The sequence below is a fragment of the Denticeps clupeoides genome, chromosome 11, assembly GCF_900700375.1.
Source record: "Denticeps clupeoides chromosome 11, fDenClu1.1, whole genome shotgun sequence".
Classification (NCBI taxonomy): Eukaryota; Metazoa; Chordata; class Actinopteri; order Clupeiformes; family Denticipitidae; genus Denticeps; species Denticeps clupeoides.
In genome coordinates this window covers 6,897,324-6,911,776 of record NC_041717.1, presented here as the reverse complement: position 1 = coordinate 6,911,776, position 14,453 = coordinate 6,897,324, and the positions used below count along the sequence as shown (strand labels likewise).

General features: G+C 43.8%; 1 protein-coding gene across 2 annotated transcripts; it reads left to right on the top strand.

The window, feature by feature from the left end:
• Positions 1-10,071: 10,071 nt before the first annotated feature.
• Positions 10,072-14,453, top strand: lman2lb (lectin, mannose-binding 2-like b). 2 transcript variants are annotated; one of them, XM_028996126.1, is made up of 9 exons: positions 10,072-10,277; positions 10,829-10,947; positions 11,685-11,802; positions 11,892-11,971; positions 12,096-12,125; positions 12,439-12,600; positions 12,681-12,795; positions 12,879-13,001; positions 13,381-14,453. In XM_028996126.1, exons 1-9 carry the CDS (start codon positions 10,082-10,084, stop codon positions 13,521-13,523), a joined length of 1,086 nt encoding a protein of 361 aa, XP_028851959.1. In that variant the 5' UTR covers positions 10,072-10,081; the 3' UTR covers positions 13,524-14,453. The 2 variants fall into 2 exon arrangements, with proteins under 2 accessions (XP_028851959.1, XP_028851960.1); XM_028996127.1 differs by lacking the exon at positions 12,096-12,125.

Here is a 14,453-nt window from a genome sequence, read left to right as displayed (position 1 = left end):
GCTGCCGCGAAATCTCGGTCCGGACTGAACGCGGATGTCACGTGATTAGGAGCGAGAAGAACCGATTTCATTGGAACGTCTGGGTCTCTTGATTTGGAATTCCAGCTCCAAACATCGGAATCGGAATAAAAATCCCACTTGGGTGTCCAGTTCGGTGAGAGGTGGTGCGGTTCTGGGTGCTGGGTGCTGGGTGCGGGGTGCTGTGGACGGGGCTGGGTGGGGTCTGACAAGTTAAGTGCTGATGAAAGCCTCGTTAAAAGCACGAGATTTTCACGGAGAATCTGACCGGTCACATGACGCTTCAGGTGGGATTTGTGGAACTCTGGCCATGGCATTGCTGAACACACACACACACACACACACACACAAAGCATGCTGCAAATAGACTATTTCAAAATAAGGTAGTGAGTTCGAATCCTGCATCCACACCTGGAGTTTACGTCCAGTTGCAGTTCCTCCGGTTTCCTCGCACCGTCCAAAGACACATATACTAGGTAAATTCTAGATTCTGAATTTTCAGTAGGTGTGAGAGCATGGTGTGTATGTGCCGTGCCCTGGGCGAGTCCCCGCCCTGAACCCAGTGTCCAAGGATGGGCTCCAGCAGACGTGACCTTGAGTAGGCAAGTAAAAGTGAAGTGAAAGTGACAGTGAAGTGATTGTCATTGTGATACACAGCACAGCACAGGGTGACAAAACAAAATGTGTCCTCTGCTTTTAACCATCACCCTTGGTGAGCAGTGGGCAGCCATGACAGGTGCCCGGGGAGCAGTGTGTGGGGACGGTGCTTTGCTCAGTGTCCCCTCAGTGGCACCTTGGCGGCTCGGGATTCAAACCAGCAACCTTCTTTTTATGGGTCCGCTTCTTTAACCGCTAGGTCACCACTAGGGGTTAAGGTGGCACCACTGTAAGTGAGTGAGTGAAATACGGAGTTGAAAGATGATATAAAAATTCTATTACATTATAACATTTTAGCAGCATTTATATTCTGACCAAAATAACAGTGACATTGTGTAATTTTTTTAAAATCACAACATGGGTTCCTGAATGCAATATTCCATGCACTCCGTATAGAGATGGCAGTGTTTACTCCGTATTCGCCTCCCATCCAGCTTGCTGCCGTCAGCGCAGCCTTTTCCGAATTGGCCGAATTTCGATGGGGACCTGAGCCCCACGCAGCAGCTGGGCTGTGACCACACATCCCGTTAAACGCTGCAGGTCATGCTGGTGAATCCCGGGTACCGGGGGGATCCGGCCTCAAAGCTGAGTTGGCGCTCGTTTTCGGGGCTCCCGCTGTGACAGTCTGGTGACATGAGCGCAGCACAAGGGGGGACAGTCTGCAGGGAACCATGCTGGTGTATGTGCCAGAGGGAGTCCATGCAGGATTAGTTTGTGTATTTAGTTACTGGCCTGTGTAAATGTGGAGTTTGGCTCTGACGCTTTGTGACAGGCTGGGAACGTCACAGTAAACCCCCCATGATGAGTGAAAACAGCAGGTTCAGGACATACTGGCTCTGGAAGTTTTACCTCCGCGTTATCCCATAACGTCACGTTGTCCCATAGCAACTGGTTCATTTTTCAATCCGTTGCCTCAGCCCTCGATTTAGAATCTTCGTTACCAAGAAACCCTCCCAGCGTCTGCCTATCACTGATATTTTCAATATTTAGCTGATGGAACGCATCATGATTAATGTATGTATGCACTCACCTTAGTTCAATAGCAATTTATTTCTCCATTTGTGACAAATATACGAGCATACGTGCCATGAATAGGCACGTAAACCTGTTCAGAGGTTTAGGGTCTTTTAGAAATGTTCTTTGTTTTTTCATAAGAACATGAAACGGATTTGAACAGACAATAACTAATAAATGACAGTTTATGTAATAAGGACGAAGTTGAACCCACATCAGCTGATGCACTGCCCTAGTGTGAACTAGTGTGAATTGGGCAAGTTTTATTGCTTCTTTAATCTGTGAAATTCTTTCCTGCTCTAACGTGAAAGTAGTTTTTGAATAATGAATGAAGCTTTTAAAGTTTAACAAACACAGCATCGTTCCACTGGAACTAAAATTAATTTCTGCAAATAAAGGTCCCCTCTACATGGATGCAACATCAACAACATCTGGACTGGAGTTTTCATCCACCAAACAAATTTCTATCATCCAAAAATAGGACATTTTGAATGATAGTGTACACACACTTCCCTCCAAAAATCCCCAAACTTGGACAACACGATTCTCAAATGCAAACCCCAAAGACAATCCCACGTTGGGAAATAATACGGCGGGGTATTATAGTACCAGCATCCATGTTGGTCAGGCTAAGGTTTCATGTCCACTGATGTGGTCGTGGTGTAAAACTGCAACTGAGGGGCTTAGACTATATTCAGAATTTTATAGCATTGCGGCAGAACTTCGGGGACAAGATTTATCACCCGTGCTTCGGCCTGTCTCTCACAAAATCCCACATGATGCAAGCTTCATACAAAAGGATTAGGAAAGTTGCCGCGTGTACGACTGGTGACGACCCACTTTTTACTTTTTAACTGGCAGAAGGACTCAGGGAAGCCATGAGTAGGTTCAAAGCAACGGCCAGAAATCTGACACAAGAGAATGGAAAAAATAAAATAAAAAAATGGAGGCCTGAAACTTGTGGATTTGAAGTGTGCCACCAGTGGCTTATTACAGGCCTCATTGTGAAGGACATGTCTCGTTCCTGGAGATATGACATGATCATCTTCCATTGCATGTGTCTTAGGGTCCTGTAATAGCGGGATCTCTATGTACCTGTGTGTGTGATGGGGTCAAAGGGGCTTTGCTGACCCCTGGGTTAAGGCCAACAGGCAGCCTCATATTTGAACGCGTGATGACGTGAAACAGGCAACGGCCTCCGGGATCACGGCCTGACGGAGAATCTCAGAGACCCAACGCAGGGGAGACGCCTCCGCTGTTGACCCCGGAGACCGTGGATGAACGGCCCGCCACTTGCAGGCTGGTGTGACTGAACCCGTTTGGACTTTGGAGGTGGGAGGAATGTAGTTAAATAGCTGTGGGCAGGAGGTGTGAAGGCGGAATACGCCGAGTCTCCACCGCTTCGAAAACAACAACTCCTCAGAGTACTTGTGGAGTAGAGTACATGACTTGCATGGCCTGTAGGACAGATTTGGTGTTATAATTTGTCAAGATTACTGTCATTCTTTTATGTTCTGAAAGGCTATAGACTATACCCCAGATCACACTACATACATCTGCTGAGATATTTGTATTTGTATTTTCTTTGCTTGTTTAATCTGATCCAATTTTATTATGATAATTACATAGAGATAATTGTTCTGCTAAACCTTCAGTGTCTTGAACTCTGCAAGAAACATGGATAAGTATAAACCCTTTTGAAACAAAAGTGTTCAGGGTGTGAGTTGGAATTATTTTTGGGGGAAATAGAACAGTTAGTAAGGAGTTATCTGTGATTGCATACTTCTGTAAGTTTTACGTGTACTTTTTATTAAACAACCATGTAGCTGGCAACACTGCAGCAGGGAGTGATTATTAAGTCATTTGCCATGTGACTATACAGTATGTGTGAAATGAACTGGTGGCACAACAGCATGACCCCATCCCTATCTCACACCACATGTTCGTTCTGCAAATGAAATTCCTTAAAAATGGTACAAACGGACCTCGGGTCTCAGAATTTTCCGTTTGTGCTTTTGAATCTCAAATAGAGCTGGAAAAAGTGGATAGTGTCCGTTGTAGAACCATTTTATTAGTAAAAAATCATGCTGACACTGTGGAGTTTTTAGATTGACAGATAAAATAAAAGTGGTCTAAATTTTTGGGATTAAAGCCGTTCAAGAAGCACAATGAGTTGCAATATGATGCCTGCAAGATTACGTTCAGTTCAAGAAACAATTCTTTCGAAGTATTTAAGTGAAATATTGCAACCCACACCAGCCGTTTGTATTCAATAAAGCCTGTAAGACATATCGAATTCCCTGTTAAAGACTCAGGTACTTCATGCATTGCGGTCTTCACTGTGGAGAATAAAATCACTTGAGGAGACAACATTCCAGGATATCTGTCATAGCCAGTAATCTCAGCGTATAAAAATGAGTCGATGGATGTCTGACAGACAGCGTCTGGCAAAAAAAAAAAAAAAGAGTTCTGCATCTTCTCCTTCTACAGTTACCTCTTAAAAGAGCATGGATGATGCACACACACACACACACACACACACACACACAATGAAATGACATTCGTCACGTGCGACACACAATACAGCGGTCCTAACGCCACGCTGCGGCGCAGGAGACAGGAAATACCAGGTCCCGCCAGCCCAGTAAGATGAGTTTACAAGCGAGGTGTCTCTGGCCCAGCTCCTGTCACGGAGCGCTGGGAAGCAGTCACAGGCTGGACGGCGCATTCACACAGAGAGCTGAGAAATTCCAGACGTTGTTTCCAGCGCCGAGGACTGCGGCCTTCGGAAAACTGCAGTGGAGGCTTCCAGCATCCAGGGCATTTCTCATCCCAATCACACAAGGCACAGGTACCAACAGATGGGGATTTCACCTCACAACGTCCCCAAAAGTCAAAATAACACCCTAATAATACGACATTAAGCCGTGTCGGGGTGTTTGTATTGTGTGTGTGTGTGTGTGTGTGAGAGAGAGAGAGAGAGAGAGAGAGTTTGCTCATGGGTGTTGTGGGAATTGAAAACCAGACATTGACATCAAAGGCGGTGGAACGAACACGTCCGCTGCCAGCTTTTCCTAAGCGGAGCATCTGCTCCGGAGGCGGGTCTGAGGAAACAACAACTGCGGTATTTACAAAACCGTCACTCATGCGAGGCCTGAAGTTCTACCAACAACTCTGACCCCATCTTTGCTGTTCTGTGGATTCTTACAACATGCCACCTTTTTCAGTAGTGAAGTGACTATATGAAGATCTGTACTCCCGTACGCTGACATTGGCTTGCATGAAAATGTGCTGGGAGAGTTTGAATCCAGGTTGTTTTCGGAAAAAAACTGTCGTGAATCTGCCATGATAAATACAAAGTACGAATTTCTCGGTGGACCCAAACTTCAGACCTACATTGTACATACAGTGTGGTGACCATATCGTGGTCTTCCAATCATTCATTAACTATAAAATATATTTGGTGACTGAGGTCAACAAATTTAAATTCTAAAAGTTTTTAAAATTCAATTTAAACTTTTGCATCAAATCCTAAAGTGTGTGTGTTCAGTAAACGCGTGTCCGTAGCAGAATATGTTCCTAGAGGTCAGGCCAGTTAAATAATTGCAAATGACCTGGTTCTGTAGTTTTTTTACTGTATATTGCCACTGTTCAAGCATTCCCGGCGCTACAATATTACAAAGCAGCACGTCTTACAGAGCAGCAGGATGAGTATTCTGCTCCTCAGAATATGGATTTATTTCTTTATTTATTTACAGAAACTGAGCAGTGATGGCAAAGCTTACATCAACAAAACAGATTTTATTACATTGCGAAATCAATGACGTCTTATCAATAACAAGGCCATAAATCTCACTGCAGACTCACAGAAAACGAATGAAAAGGAGAGAGGAGGAGGAGGGTCCCTAAAAATCAATTTTCACACATTAGAACGATTAGCTTATTGAAAGACTGGAGACGGATTAAAGACTGACTGCTAAGAGGAGCAGTTCCTTCATCATCTCTCTCCACGGTGGTGCTCAGAACGTTTCTGGAAGGTCGGAAGGTGCAGCAAAAGATGCCCATCCATTTTCTAAATTTGCTTATATACGTCAGGGTCAACAGGAAGCAGAAGCCTGTCCAAGCAAAACTTGGGTGCAAGGCATGACACACACATACACACACACATATATATACACATCATGGCCAACAGGGCATTAGCAATTCACATAATGTGCATGCCAGCGGATTTTAGGAGTCCACTGGGAAGGAAAATCAAAAGTGGTATATTTCTCTCATAGAGAACAAAGAAAAATTGAAAAGAAAAGAACAGAAGAACGGGATGGCTGCCCCATCTAAGAAATCAACCTTTGAGCAACAATAGGGAATTACCACTATAAATGGTATAGAACACTAAAGAAAGTACATCCGTCAGAAATTTCTTTAAAGTAAGAGGGTTCACTATATGTGTTCATTACATGTTTCCTAAAATGGATGAAGTAATGCATATATTTGTAACATAAAAACTTCTGTTTTTGGCAGTTCTGGCGTAATAAACGTTAATGAACAACACAATTGGGCACCAAAATAACCAAATTGACTGGACGTAAAAATCCGCGCAGAAATTATTATCATTGCTGCTGAGAATCATTACTATGACCACACATTATGGATGATTCTGTGGCATATAAGTTTTTTATATTGATAAAAATAATAGCTTGCAGATAAAAGTTTTATTTTCATTGGTTTTATATTTGTACAGTACAGGCCAAAAGTTTGGACACACCTTCTCATTCATTGTGTTTTCTTTATTTTCGTGACCATTTACATTGGTAGATTCTCACTGAAGGCATCAAAACTATGAATGAACACATGTGGAGTTATGTACTTAACAAAAAAAGGCAAAATAACTGAAAAGATCAAGATAAGATAAGATCAACCTTGATTAGTCCCACAAGTGGGAAATTGCAATTGTCATGGCAGAAAGTGGATAGAAGCAGAAGGTAATAGCAGCAAAAAACAGAGGTAATAGCAGCACAAAAAAATAAGATAAATATGTATCTGTATATATCTACAAATTTACAATTTAAACAATTTACAATTTAACAAAATGTACCAAAGTGTGTTTGTTTGTCTGTGTGTGTGTGGTCTGTGTGTGTGTAGTTTCTTCAAAATAGAATAAAAATGGTTTTCCAACAGTCTTGAAGGAGTTCCCAGAGGTGTTTAGCACTTGTTGGCCCCTTTGCCTTCACTCTGCGGTCCAACTCACCCCAAACCATCTCGATTGGGTTCAGGTCCGGTGACTGTGGACTGTGTTTTTGTACATAACTCCACATGTGTTCATTCATAGTTTTGATGCCTTCAGTGAGAATCTACCAATGTTAATGGTCATAAAAATAAAGAAAACACATTGAATGAGAAGATGTGTGTCCAAACTTTTGGCCAGTACTGTATATATACACACACACATTATTGTACTTAAATGCAATAGAGCTGTGCTCCATATGACCATCCAATTACATGATGTTTCCTTTGATCGTTTCATTCTCAGTTGAGAGTGTTTCTTGATCTTTCTACTTGGTGTCAGAGGTATACAAAACGTTGCAGTGTCACGGTGTCCAAGAGACTCAGCAGCTCATTCACTCATGGAATTGAGGAGATAAATAATCAGGGCGGAGAGAATCAAAAACCCAGCAAAGTTTGCTTTAATGCTAATGAGGCCGATTGATTTTGCGACAGTGAAAATCGACAGTCAGGTAGTGGGCGAGCGGAGGCTTCCTCTGGAAACATAAATCAGAGTGTGAATGAATGAGGGCTTTTCCTTTATGAGGGAGGACGATGCAGGTGCAGGGGAGGTGTCCGTGTCTTTGACACTTATCCAGTGCAATTCATGGAATGTGGAAGGAATATGACAGTATAAACATTTTTGCCCGTTTCATTTGGTGTTGTTAAGCAATCTTTTGATGGTGAAAGCTGTTTTTAAAAATTAGTAGTAGTAGTAGTAGTCTCTTCACATATTTAAAGATTTTTTGTAACATTCATCATTATGAATTATTTATGAATTTTGACATCTCAAAGAAAGAAAGATAAGAAGGACAATGGTTTGAGTAAGATTTAAATAATTGTTTCCATTTATTCACTTCACCACATTCTGACTCTAAAGCTGTTAAAAACCATGCTCTAAAAAGATAAAGGTATAATTAATTAATTACTGATGAGCTTTTCTCAGTAAAAAAAGAGGGGGGGGGGCATGAGACAAATACAATTCAATTAAGAAGATGTGTTGCCTTACAGACAGTTTTTTTTTTGTCAGCAGAAAGGATATGTGACATATTAAGGCTGCTTTCACACTAAAGGCCCACTATCTGTCTTTCAGCTCATCCCCCCATCATGAGCATCCCGTACCTTGACCGGCGAATGGTGTGAATATTTATGTACGAAGGTGTTTCTCTTTTCTGCAGCGAGATAAGCGGGAGAGTTACTGCGACTGTAAGGCGGTATGGATTTAAGGCGGTCGGATCTGCCAGAGGAAGCATTACGGGCTCTTCATTATCCCATTATTTACAGGTGGATAATGGATGGACAGTAAGTGAATTAAGGCCAGTCTAGATTAACGCTCACTTGCTCACTGTAACCGTAGCCTGAATGAGCCGGGAACCGATGTGTCACATGCAGACTAGTTTCTGAGGTTTAGCCTTCAAATGAAAGTTCGGAGTCTGAATTGTTCTCTGAGTGACTTCCCATGAATTGGCTAGTTGGTCAGCCGTGCTTACAATCGAGATTGATCAAGAAGTTCAAGGTTTGGAGTGGCCCTCCATTTTGAAAGGTTCCTTCCAGCCAAGACTGTCAATCATTTAGAATCAATGTGTATCAGGACATAGCAAAATAAAAAAAAATCTCCCATTCACGGTCTAGACAAAACAAAATGAAAACAAAAAGAATACATTCCATTGAATGTGATATTTTGTAACAAAAGGGAGATCATCTTCAGGCCAGTGCAAGAATTGATCTCTTTTCTCATATTATGCAATATAAACAATGCTAGGAAGCCATGATGAAACATTGGGCTCTGATTTGGGAAACAGGGAAAAAAACTAAACTTAATGAAATGACGATGACAACGACTATTATTATTATTTGGATGCTCATTTTATGTGAATATGCCCAATTGAATGCTACGGATTTTCACTACAACATCAAAATGGGGCGGCCCAGAGCTTTAAAAGTCATAAGTACAACAGGTGCGGCCTGCCCAGCATGATCATAATAATAAAATACTATCCCTAGTTAATAGTTAAACAGACTTCATCTACAGCAAGCAAATGGGGCAGAGGCAGGGGGTGTCGGTGTAGTCGGTACTCCCAGGAGTTTATGAGGAGGTGTTTCAAATTACAGATCCCTACAATGTAAGTAATAGCCCCTAACGGGACATCTGTCCAGCGAAAGGGAAGGCGGACGGCAAAAATGGAAGTCGGTGCAACCAAAACAGATGATCTGCAGCAGGCTTTGCACCTTCTTATCGTTTCTGTGTTTCAAGACAGCTGGCTTTCTTTCGGGAGCAATACGTACTCCCGACTGTACCGGTGCCGGCCGTCCCCGGAATATTGACGAGTGCTTTGTGGCACCAATTAATGGTTAATAGCCAGGTTCATTTATTGTACCAGCATGGCTACCCATTATGAGATTAAAGTCTGTGTGAGCAGGCAAAAAGGAGCCACAGAGGACGGGCTTGTTGGGAATATGATGCTGATCTGGTTCAGGCAGTTCCAATGCTGTTTTGTCTACTCAGTATGTGTCGAATGGCCAAATCCAATTATTTGTGTAAGTGTTGCATTGCCCTCTAGAGTGTCTTTATAGAATCCAGATCTTTATTTTATTGGGGGGTGATGCAATCACTTTATTTTGCTTCATCTGAGATGAACGGATATGGATAATCTATTATTTTCCAAAAACACAAAATGTGATAGATTTTTTGCTGTTATGTACCATAATTAAAATGACAAAGTAGAATGTCAAAGTAGAGATAGGACTATATATTCCTTGTGATACTATAACATCTTAAGAACAAAACATGTTTTTTTTTAGTTACTTCACATGTTTTCCCACAGGAAGCGTTAGTTAAGGAAGAATATGAAATACACATTATTACATGATCATCTGGGTGATGTATGGGTAAATGTACATAAATAAAGAGGTTCTTCAATATGAGCATCGGAGGCCACAAGAAACTATGAATAACACGTTCAAATACAATGCTGTTGTTATTGTTGTCACTGTTTTCACATCCTGAGCGTAACGCCTGCGTCACTGGACGGACGGAGGCCGCGCGGAGCGAACGCGCCCCAACTTCCCCGCAGACAACTGGCCAATCAGAGCGAGGGGCGTGGTCCCTGCCGACGTAGGAGGCGCAAAGATGGCCGCCCCGGCGAACGAGTGGCTGTCATGCACTTTGCCGGCGTCAAATCCCGCTTGTGACGCGCGACGTGCCGCCATGAGCCCCGTCCTGTTCGTGTCGCTGCTGCTCCTCGTCGCTCCGTGTCGCGGCGACGCTGGGTACGACATGGACGAGTTTTTGAAGAGGGAGTACTCTCTGACGAAGCCGTACCAAGGTAAGGTGGCTGGCCGCCCCGCGCGTTAGCAACTCGGTCAGATCTACAGGTTTTACTTGAAATGTCAGGTGGTTCGACGCCCGCTCCGCCTGAGGTGTAAATGTGCAGCGTAACTGGTGAGGCGGTCGGCGGGCGCCTTAACAAGATTAACAGTCGCGAATTGTTCTATTAATTGTCCTAATTGTCTGGCAGTAAATTAGCGTCGGGCCCGTTCTTGCGCAATTCTGCGCGTTTCAGCGGGAGAAAAAAAAAAAATTCAGTTTCGGGAAGACCGGCACAACTTGAAACGAATTCTTTTGCGGCTCATCCTGTGTGGTGGGTTCAGGCAGGTTACCAGCACCGGTTTGAGCGTCGGCGTGCTTACGTTCATGGATGTACATTAAAATATTCATTCGCGTCCGCCTGGTTGATTTGTCGCACCACGTGACTCGCCTGGTCGGGATTAAGCTCCGCCCATCCGCACTTGGATTACGCGGCTGGATTATGGTTGTGTTGTGGTTGCTGTGTTCTGAGATTGTGTCCGTGACCCTTCCGAACCTCGTGTTTTGTAGGAGTGGGTTCCTCCAGTTCCTCGCATTGGGACTTGATGGGCACGGCGATGATAACCCCAGAACATGTGCGGCTGACCCCTGACCTCCAGAGCAGGCTTGGCGCTGTATGGAGTCGCATTGTAAGTGTTTCAGGAACAACTTCCGACAAATCTACTAAATTGTAGGCATTTTAATGCGAAAACTGAATTTTGGCTGGTAATAATTCCGCCAGACTCTTGTTGAACGGTGTGATCAATTTCGGACACTTGTCAGGATTTGCAATATTTGCTTATACAAAGGAAGCGCATTATTACAGCATTTATCAGATGCCCTTGTCCAGAGCGATTTATGTACTATGCACATTATGTACATGATGTACTTGGCAACCAATTGCACCTCATTTGAGTTGTTATGGTACATAGAATCCATCAATCACAATAATTCAGGAACGCAGAGAAGGGACTTCTCACTGAAGTCAGCCCATGGAAGCCAGTTCCTGTCCCGTCAGACCTGATTGGACATTTAGCTATAGTTTAGTTTGCGTTCAGATACTTAGTATGAGTCCTAGTACTAGAAAGTTGTGCATTTGGCCTTGAGTTTACCTGAAAATGTTCTGATGTGACCCACACATACAGAACAGGGTCCAATCCCCTCACGTTCTTCTCCCTTTGTAGACTGGGACCTGACGATGTGCATAAAGATAATCTAATAATTTAATTTCAGGCCTTCATATTGACAAACACGTTCATGTGATGAGATAATATTTCTGAATAAACTGAACCGATGTACCTGGATATTGTTATTTTGACTACGTTTCAGAATTAGCCACTTGAATTGCTCTTTTCACGTGTTTGTATTGCTGTGTATGTCGGCATAGCCTTGCTTCTTGCGCGACTGGGAGATGAAGGTCCAGTTCAAGATTCACGGGCAAGGCAAGAAGAACTTGAACGGGGACGGAATGGCCTTGTGGCTCACCAAGGAACGCATGCAGAACGGTACCGAAACCACAAAATCAAGTTTAACCGTGCCGTGGTCCGATAAACAGTAAGTGATGTTCAAATCGCTCGTTTTTTTTTTCCTGTAGGTCCAGTATTTGGAAACATGAACCGCTTCACGGGACTGGGCATTTTTGTGGACACGTATCCAAATGAAGACAAAAATGAGGTACATCCTTCATGGCTTCATTCCGAGCGATAGGGAATATAGTAGTTTTTTAAAAAAAAAAAAGACAAAACCTCCTCATCATTGTACATGTTGTGCTCCTGCTTTGTGCCTCCGGTGGAGACAGCCACAGAAGAGTTACTCTCCAGGATCCCAGGTAGCCAGACCCGTTGCCGCCCACATCACTGCCTATACGTCCACGCCCATGCTGTCCATGCTTGTCCATTTGCTGTTTTATTTGTTCCGTTTTATGTTAGAGAGTTCATCAGGACGTGGCAATAAATGTCCCAGCTATCAACTGTAACAAGCTGGAAGCTATACAGACCCTCTCTTGCCCTTGTAGATAATTAGAATAAAGGCCTTCTCCATTAGTCAGTTCATCTGTGCTCTGCTAGTCCACCTCCATTTTTGTTCCGATAAAAAGACGCGCATATGGAGAGATAAGCATCCGTCTGTGCGTGTGTCTGCAGAGGGTGTTTCCATACATCTCAGCGATGGTGGCGAACGGGTCTCAGCTGTACGACCATGACCACGACGGAAGGCCTACAGAGCTAGGCGGATGCACGGCTCTCGTGCGCAACGTCAACCACGACACGTTCCTCCTGATCAGATACATGCAGAATAGACTCACGGTGAGAAAGGATGCCCCCTAGTGCTCAGAAATGTGCACTTGCCTGCACGCACTCTGACCTCTGGCTCCTCCTGTGGTCAGGTTATGATGGACATAGACGGAAAACAGGACTGGCGAGAATGTTTGGACGTCCCCGGGGTACGACTGCCAAAAGGGTATTATTTTGGGGCGTCGTCGGCCACTGGGGATTTGTCAGGTACACCTTCAGATCCCTCATCATCGCTGTTTCTCGGCCCGAGTCGAGTGTGTGTCTGGGTTTGACTCTGCGTCTCTCTGCAGATAATCACGACCTGATCTCCCTCAGGCTCTATCAGCTGACTGTACACAGGACTCCCGAGGAGGAGGAGCGGGATCTGGAAGAAATTACACTTCCCAGTGTTGACAACATGCCTTTGTGGAATGGTAAAAAAATTCCACCAGCCTGCTCATTTTTTTTTTTTTTTTTCTTTGTACGTTTTTTACAAAAAAATCTCAACACGTTGATTATGAGAGACTCGTATTGGTCTCTAGGCCATTATTAAAGATTTTACCCAATCACAACACAAGTTATTGTTGTATCAAGGTTCAGTGTGTTCTGATAGTAAAATCTTTAATACTAACCCGTCTCTTAAAATCAACGTGTTGACTTAAACGTAACACTTTCGTTATTTATCCTGGTACAATTGAAGTCATGCTTGGAAGTTGATTGGTTCTGGTTTGCATGTTGTTTTAATGGCCTGGTTCCGTGTGTTTTATAAAAGTGCTTATTTGTCTGTCATTCTGTCTGCTTCCTTCCCCCCAGCTGTGGAAAAACAGGATGGAATGAGTGGCGTCACACTTTTTTTCACGATTCTCTTCTCCATCATTGGCATCTTTGTGCTGGTCGTCGTCGCGGTGGTCTTATACGGCCGCTGGAAGGAGAAGAGTCGAAAGCGCTTTTACTGAGCGGCCCTGTCTGAGCAGCGTGGACGTTTCAGGGGTGCTGGGGTGACTGTGAGCCCGATCGGTGGTTCGGTCACTCGTAGCTTCTGACCGTAGACTCCCATCAGAACTCTGCTCCAGCCGAGCCTCCACCAGGCCATTCAATCCAGCACAGATACCTCTTGAACCCTGGCAACCCAATCTCTGAACAAAGAAACATTGTCCTGACCCCCGACACACGGAAAGCCATGATCAGTTTGAGACGGACCACCGAAATGCATGTCCGTTAGCCTGTGAATATTTGACTATTGCACTGAACATATACCGTCTGGGCCATCGCGAAGTACAGTATAGCTGTTTACAAAGACACGATATACAACGAAACTGAGAAGGTGTTTAGATCTCACACGCCAGCAACTGCAGAGCCAAACCTAAACTGGACTGTCCAGAGCCAAGCCTTTTCTCCTAGTAGCAATCGGCGTGGGATCACACATCAGCGCAGGGTGTGTGTGTGTGTGTGTGTGTGTGTGTGTGTGTGTGTGTGTGGTGCTTTGTCATTCATGTTATGCTGTTGCAGATTTAAGGAAGACCTTAACTGTTGAATGCCTTATATATGGACGCCTGATGCCTCTCTGTGGGGTCGGGGTGTTCAGACGTCTCTGATATTCGGCGAAACCCCAGGCTTTAACCTTCGATGGTTATTAGTAATGTGATAACGCACAGGGTGTTGGATTTTGCTGCTTAATTCACTTGAAATTGTAAAGAGAAAGCCCCTCCAATATCCATAGATGACTTAATCGCAAAGCCTCTGCCAAGTAACCCCCATTTCCATCTTTCAATCACTTGCTGTTTGTTTCCTTGTTGCTGTCTAAATCATCCCCTCAGCCTGCAGTTTCTTTAGTGCTCATGTCTGGAAATTTCTAAATAAATTTTTAAAGTTGATTTTGAACAAAA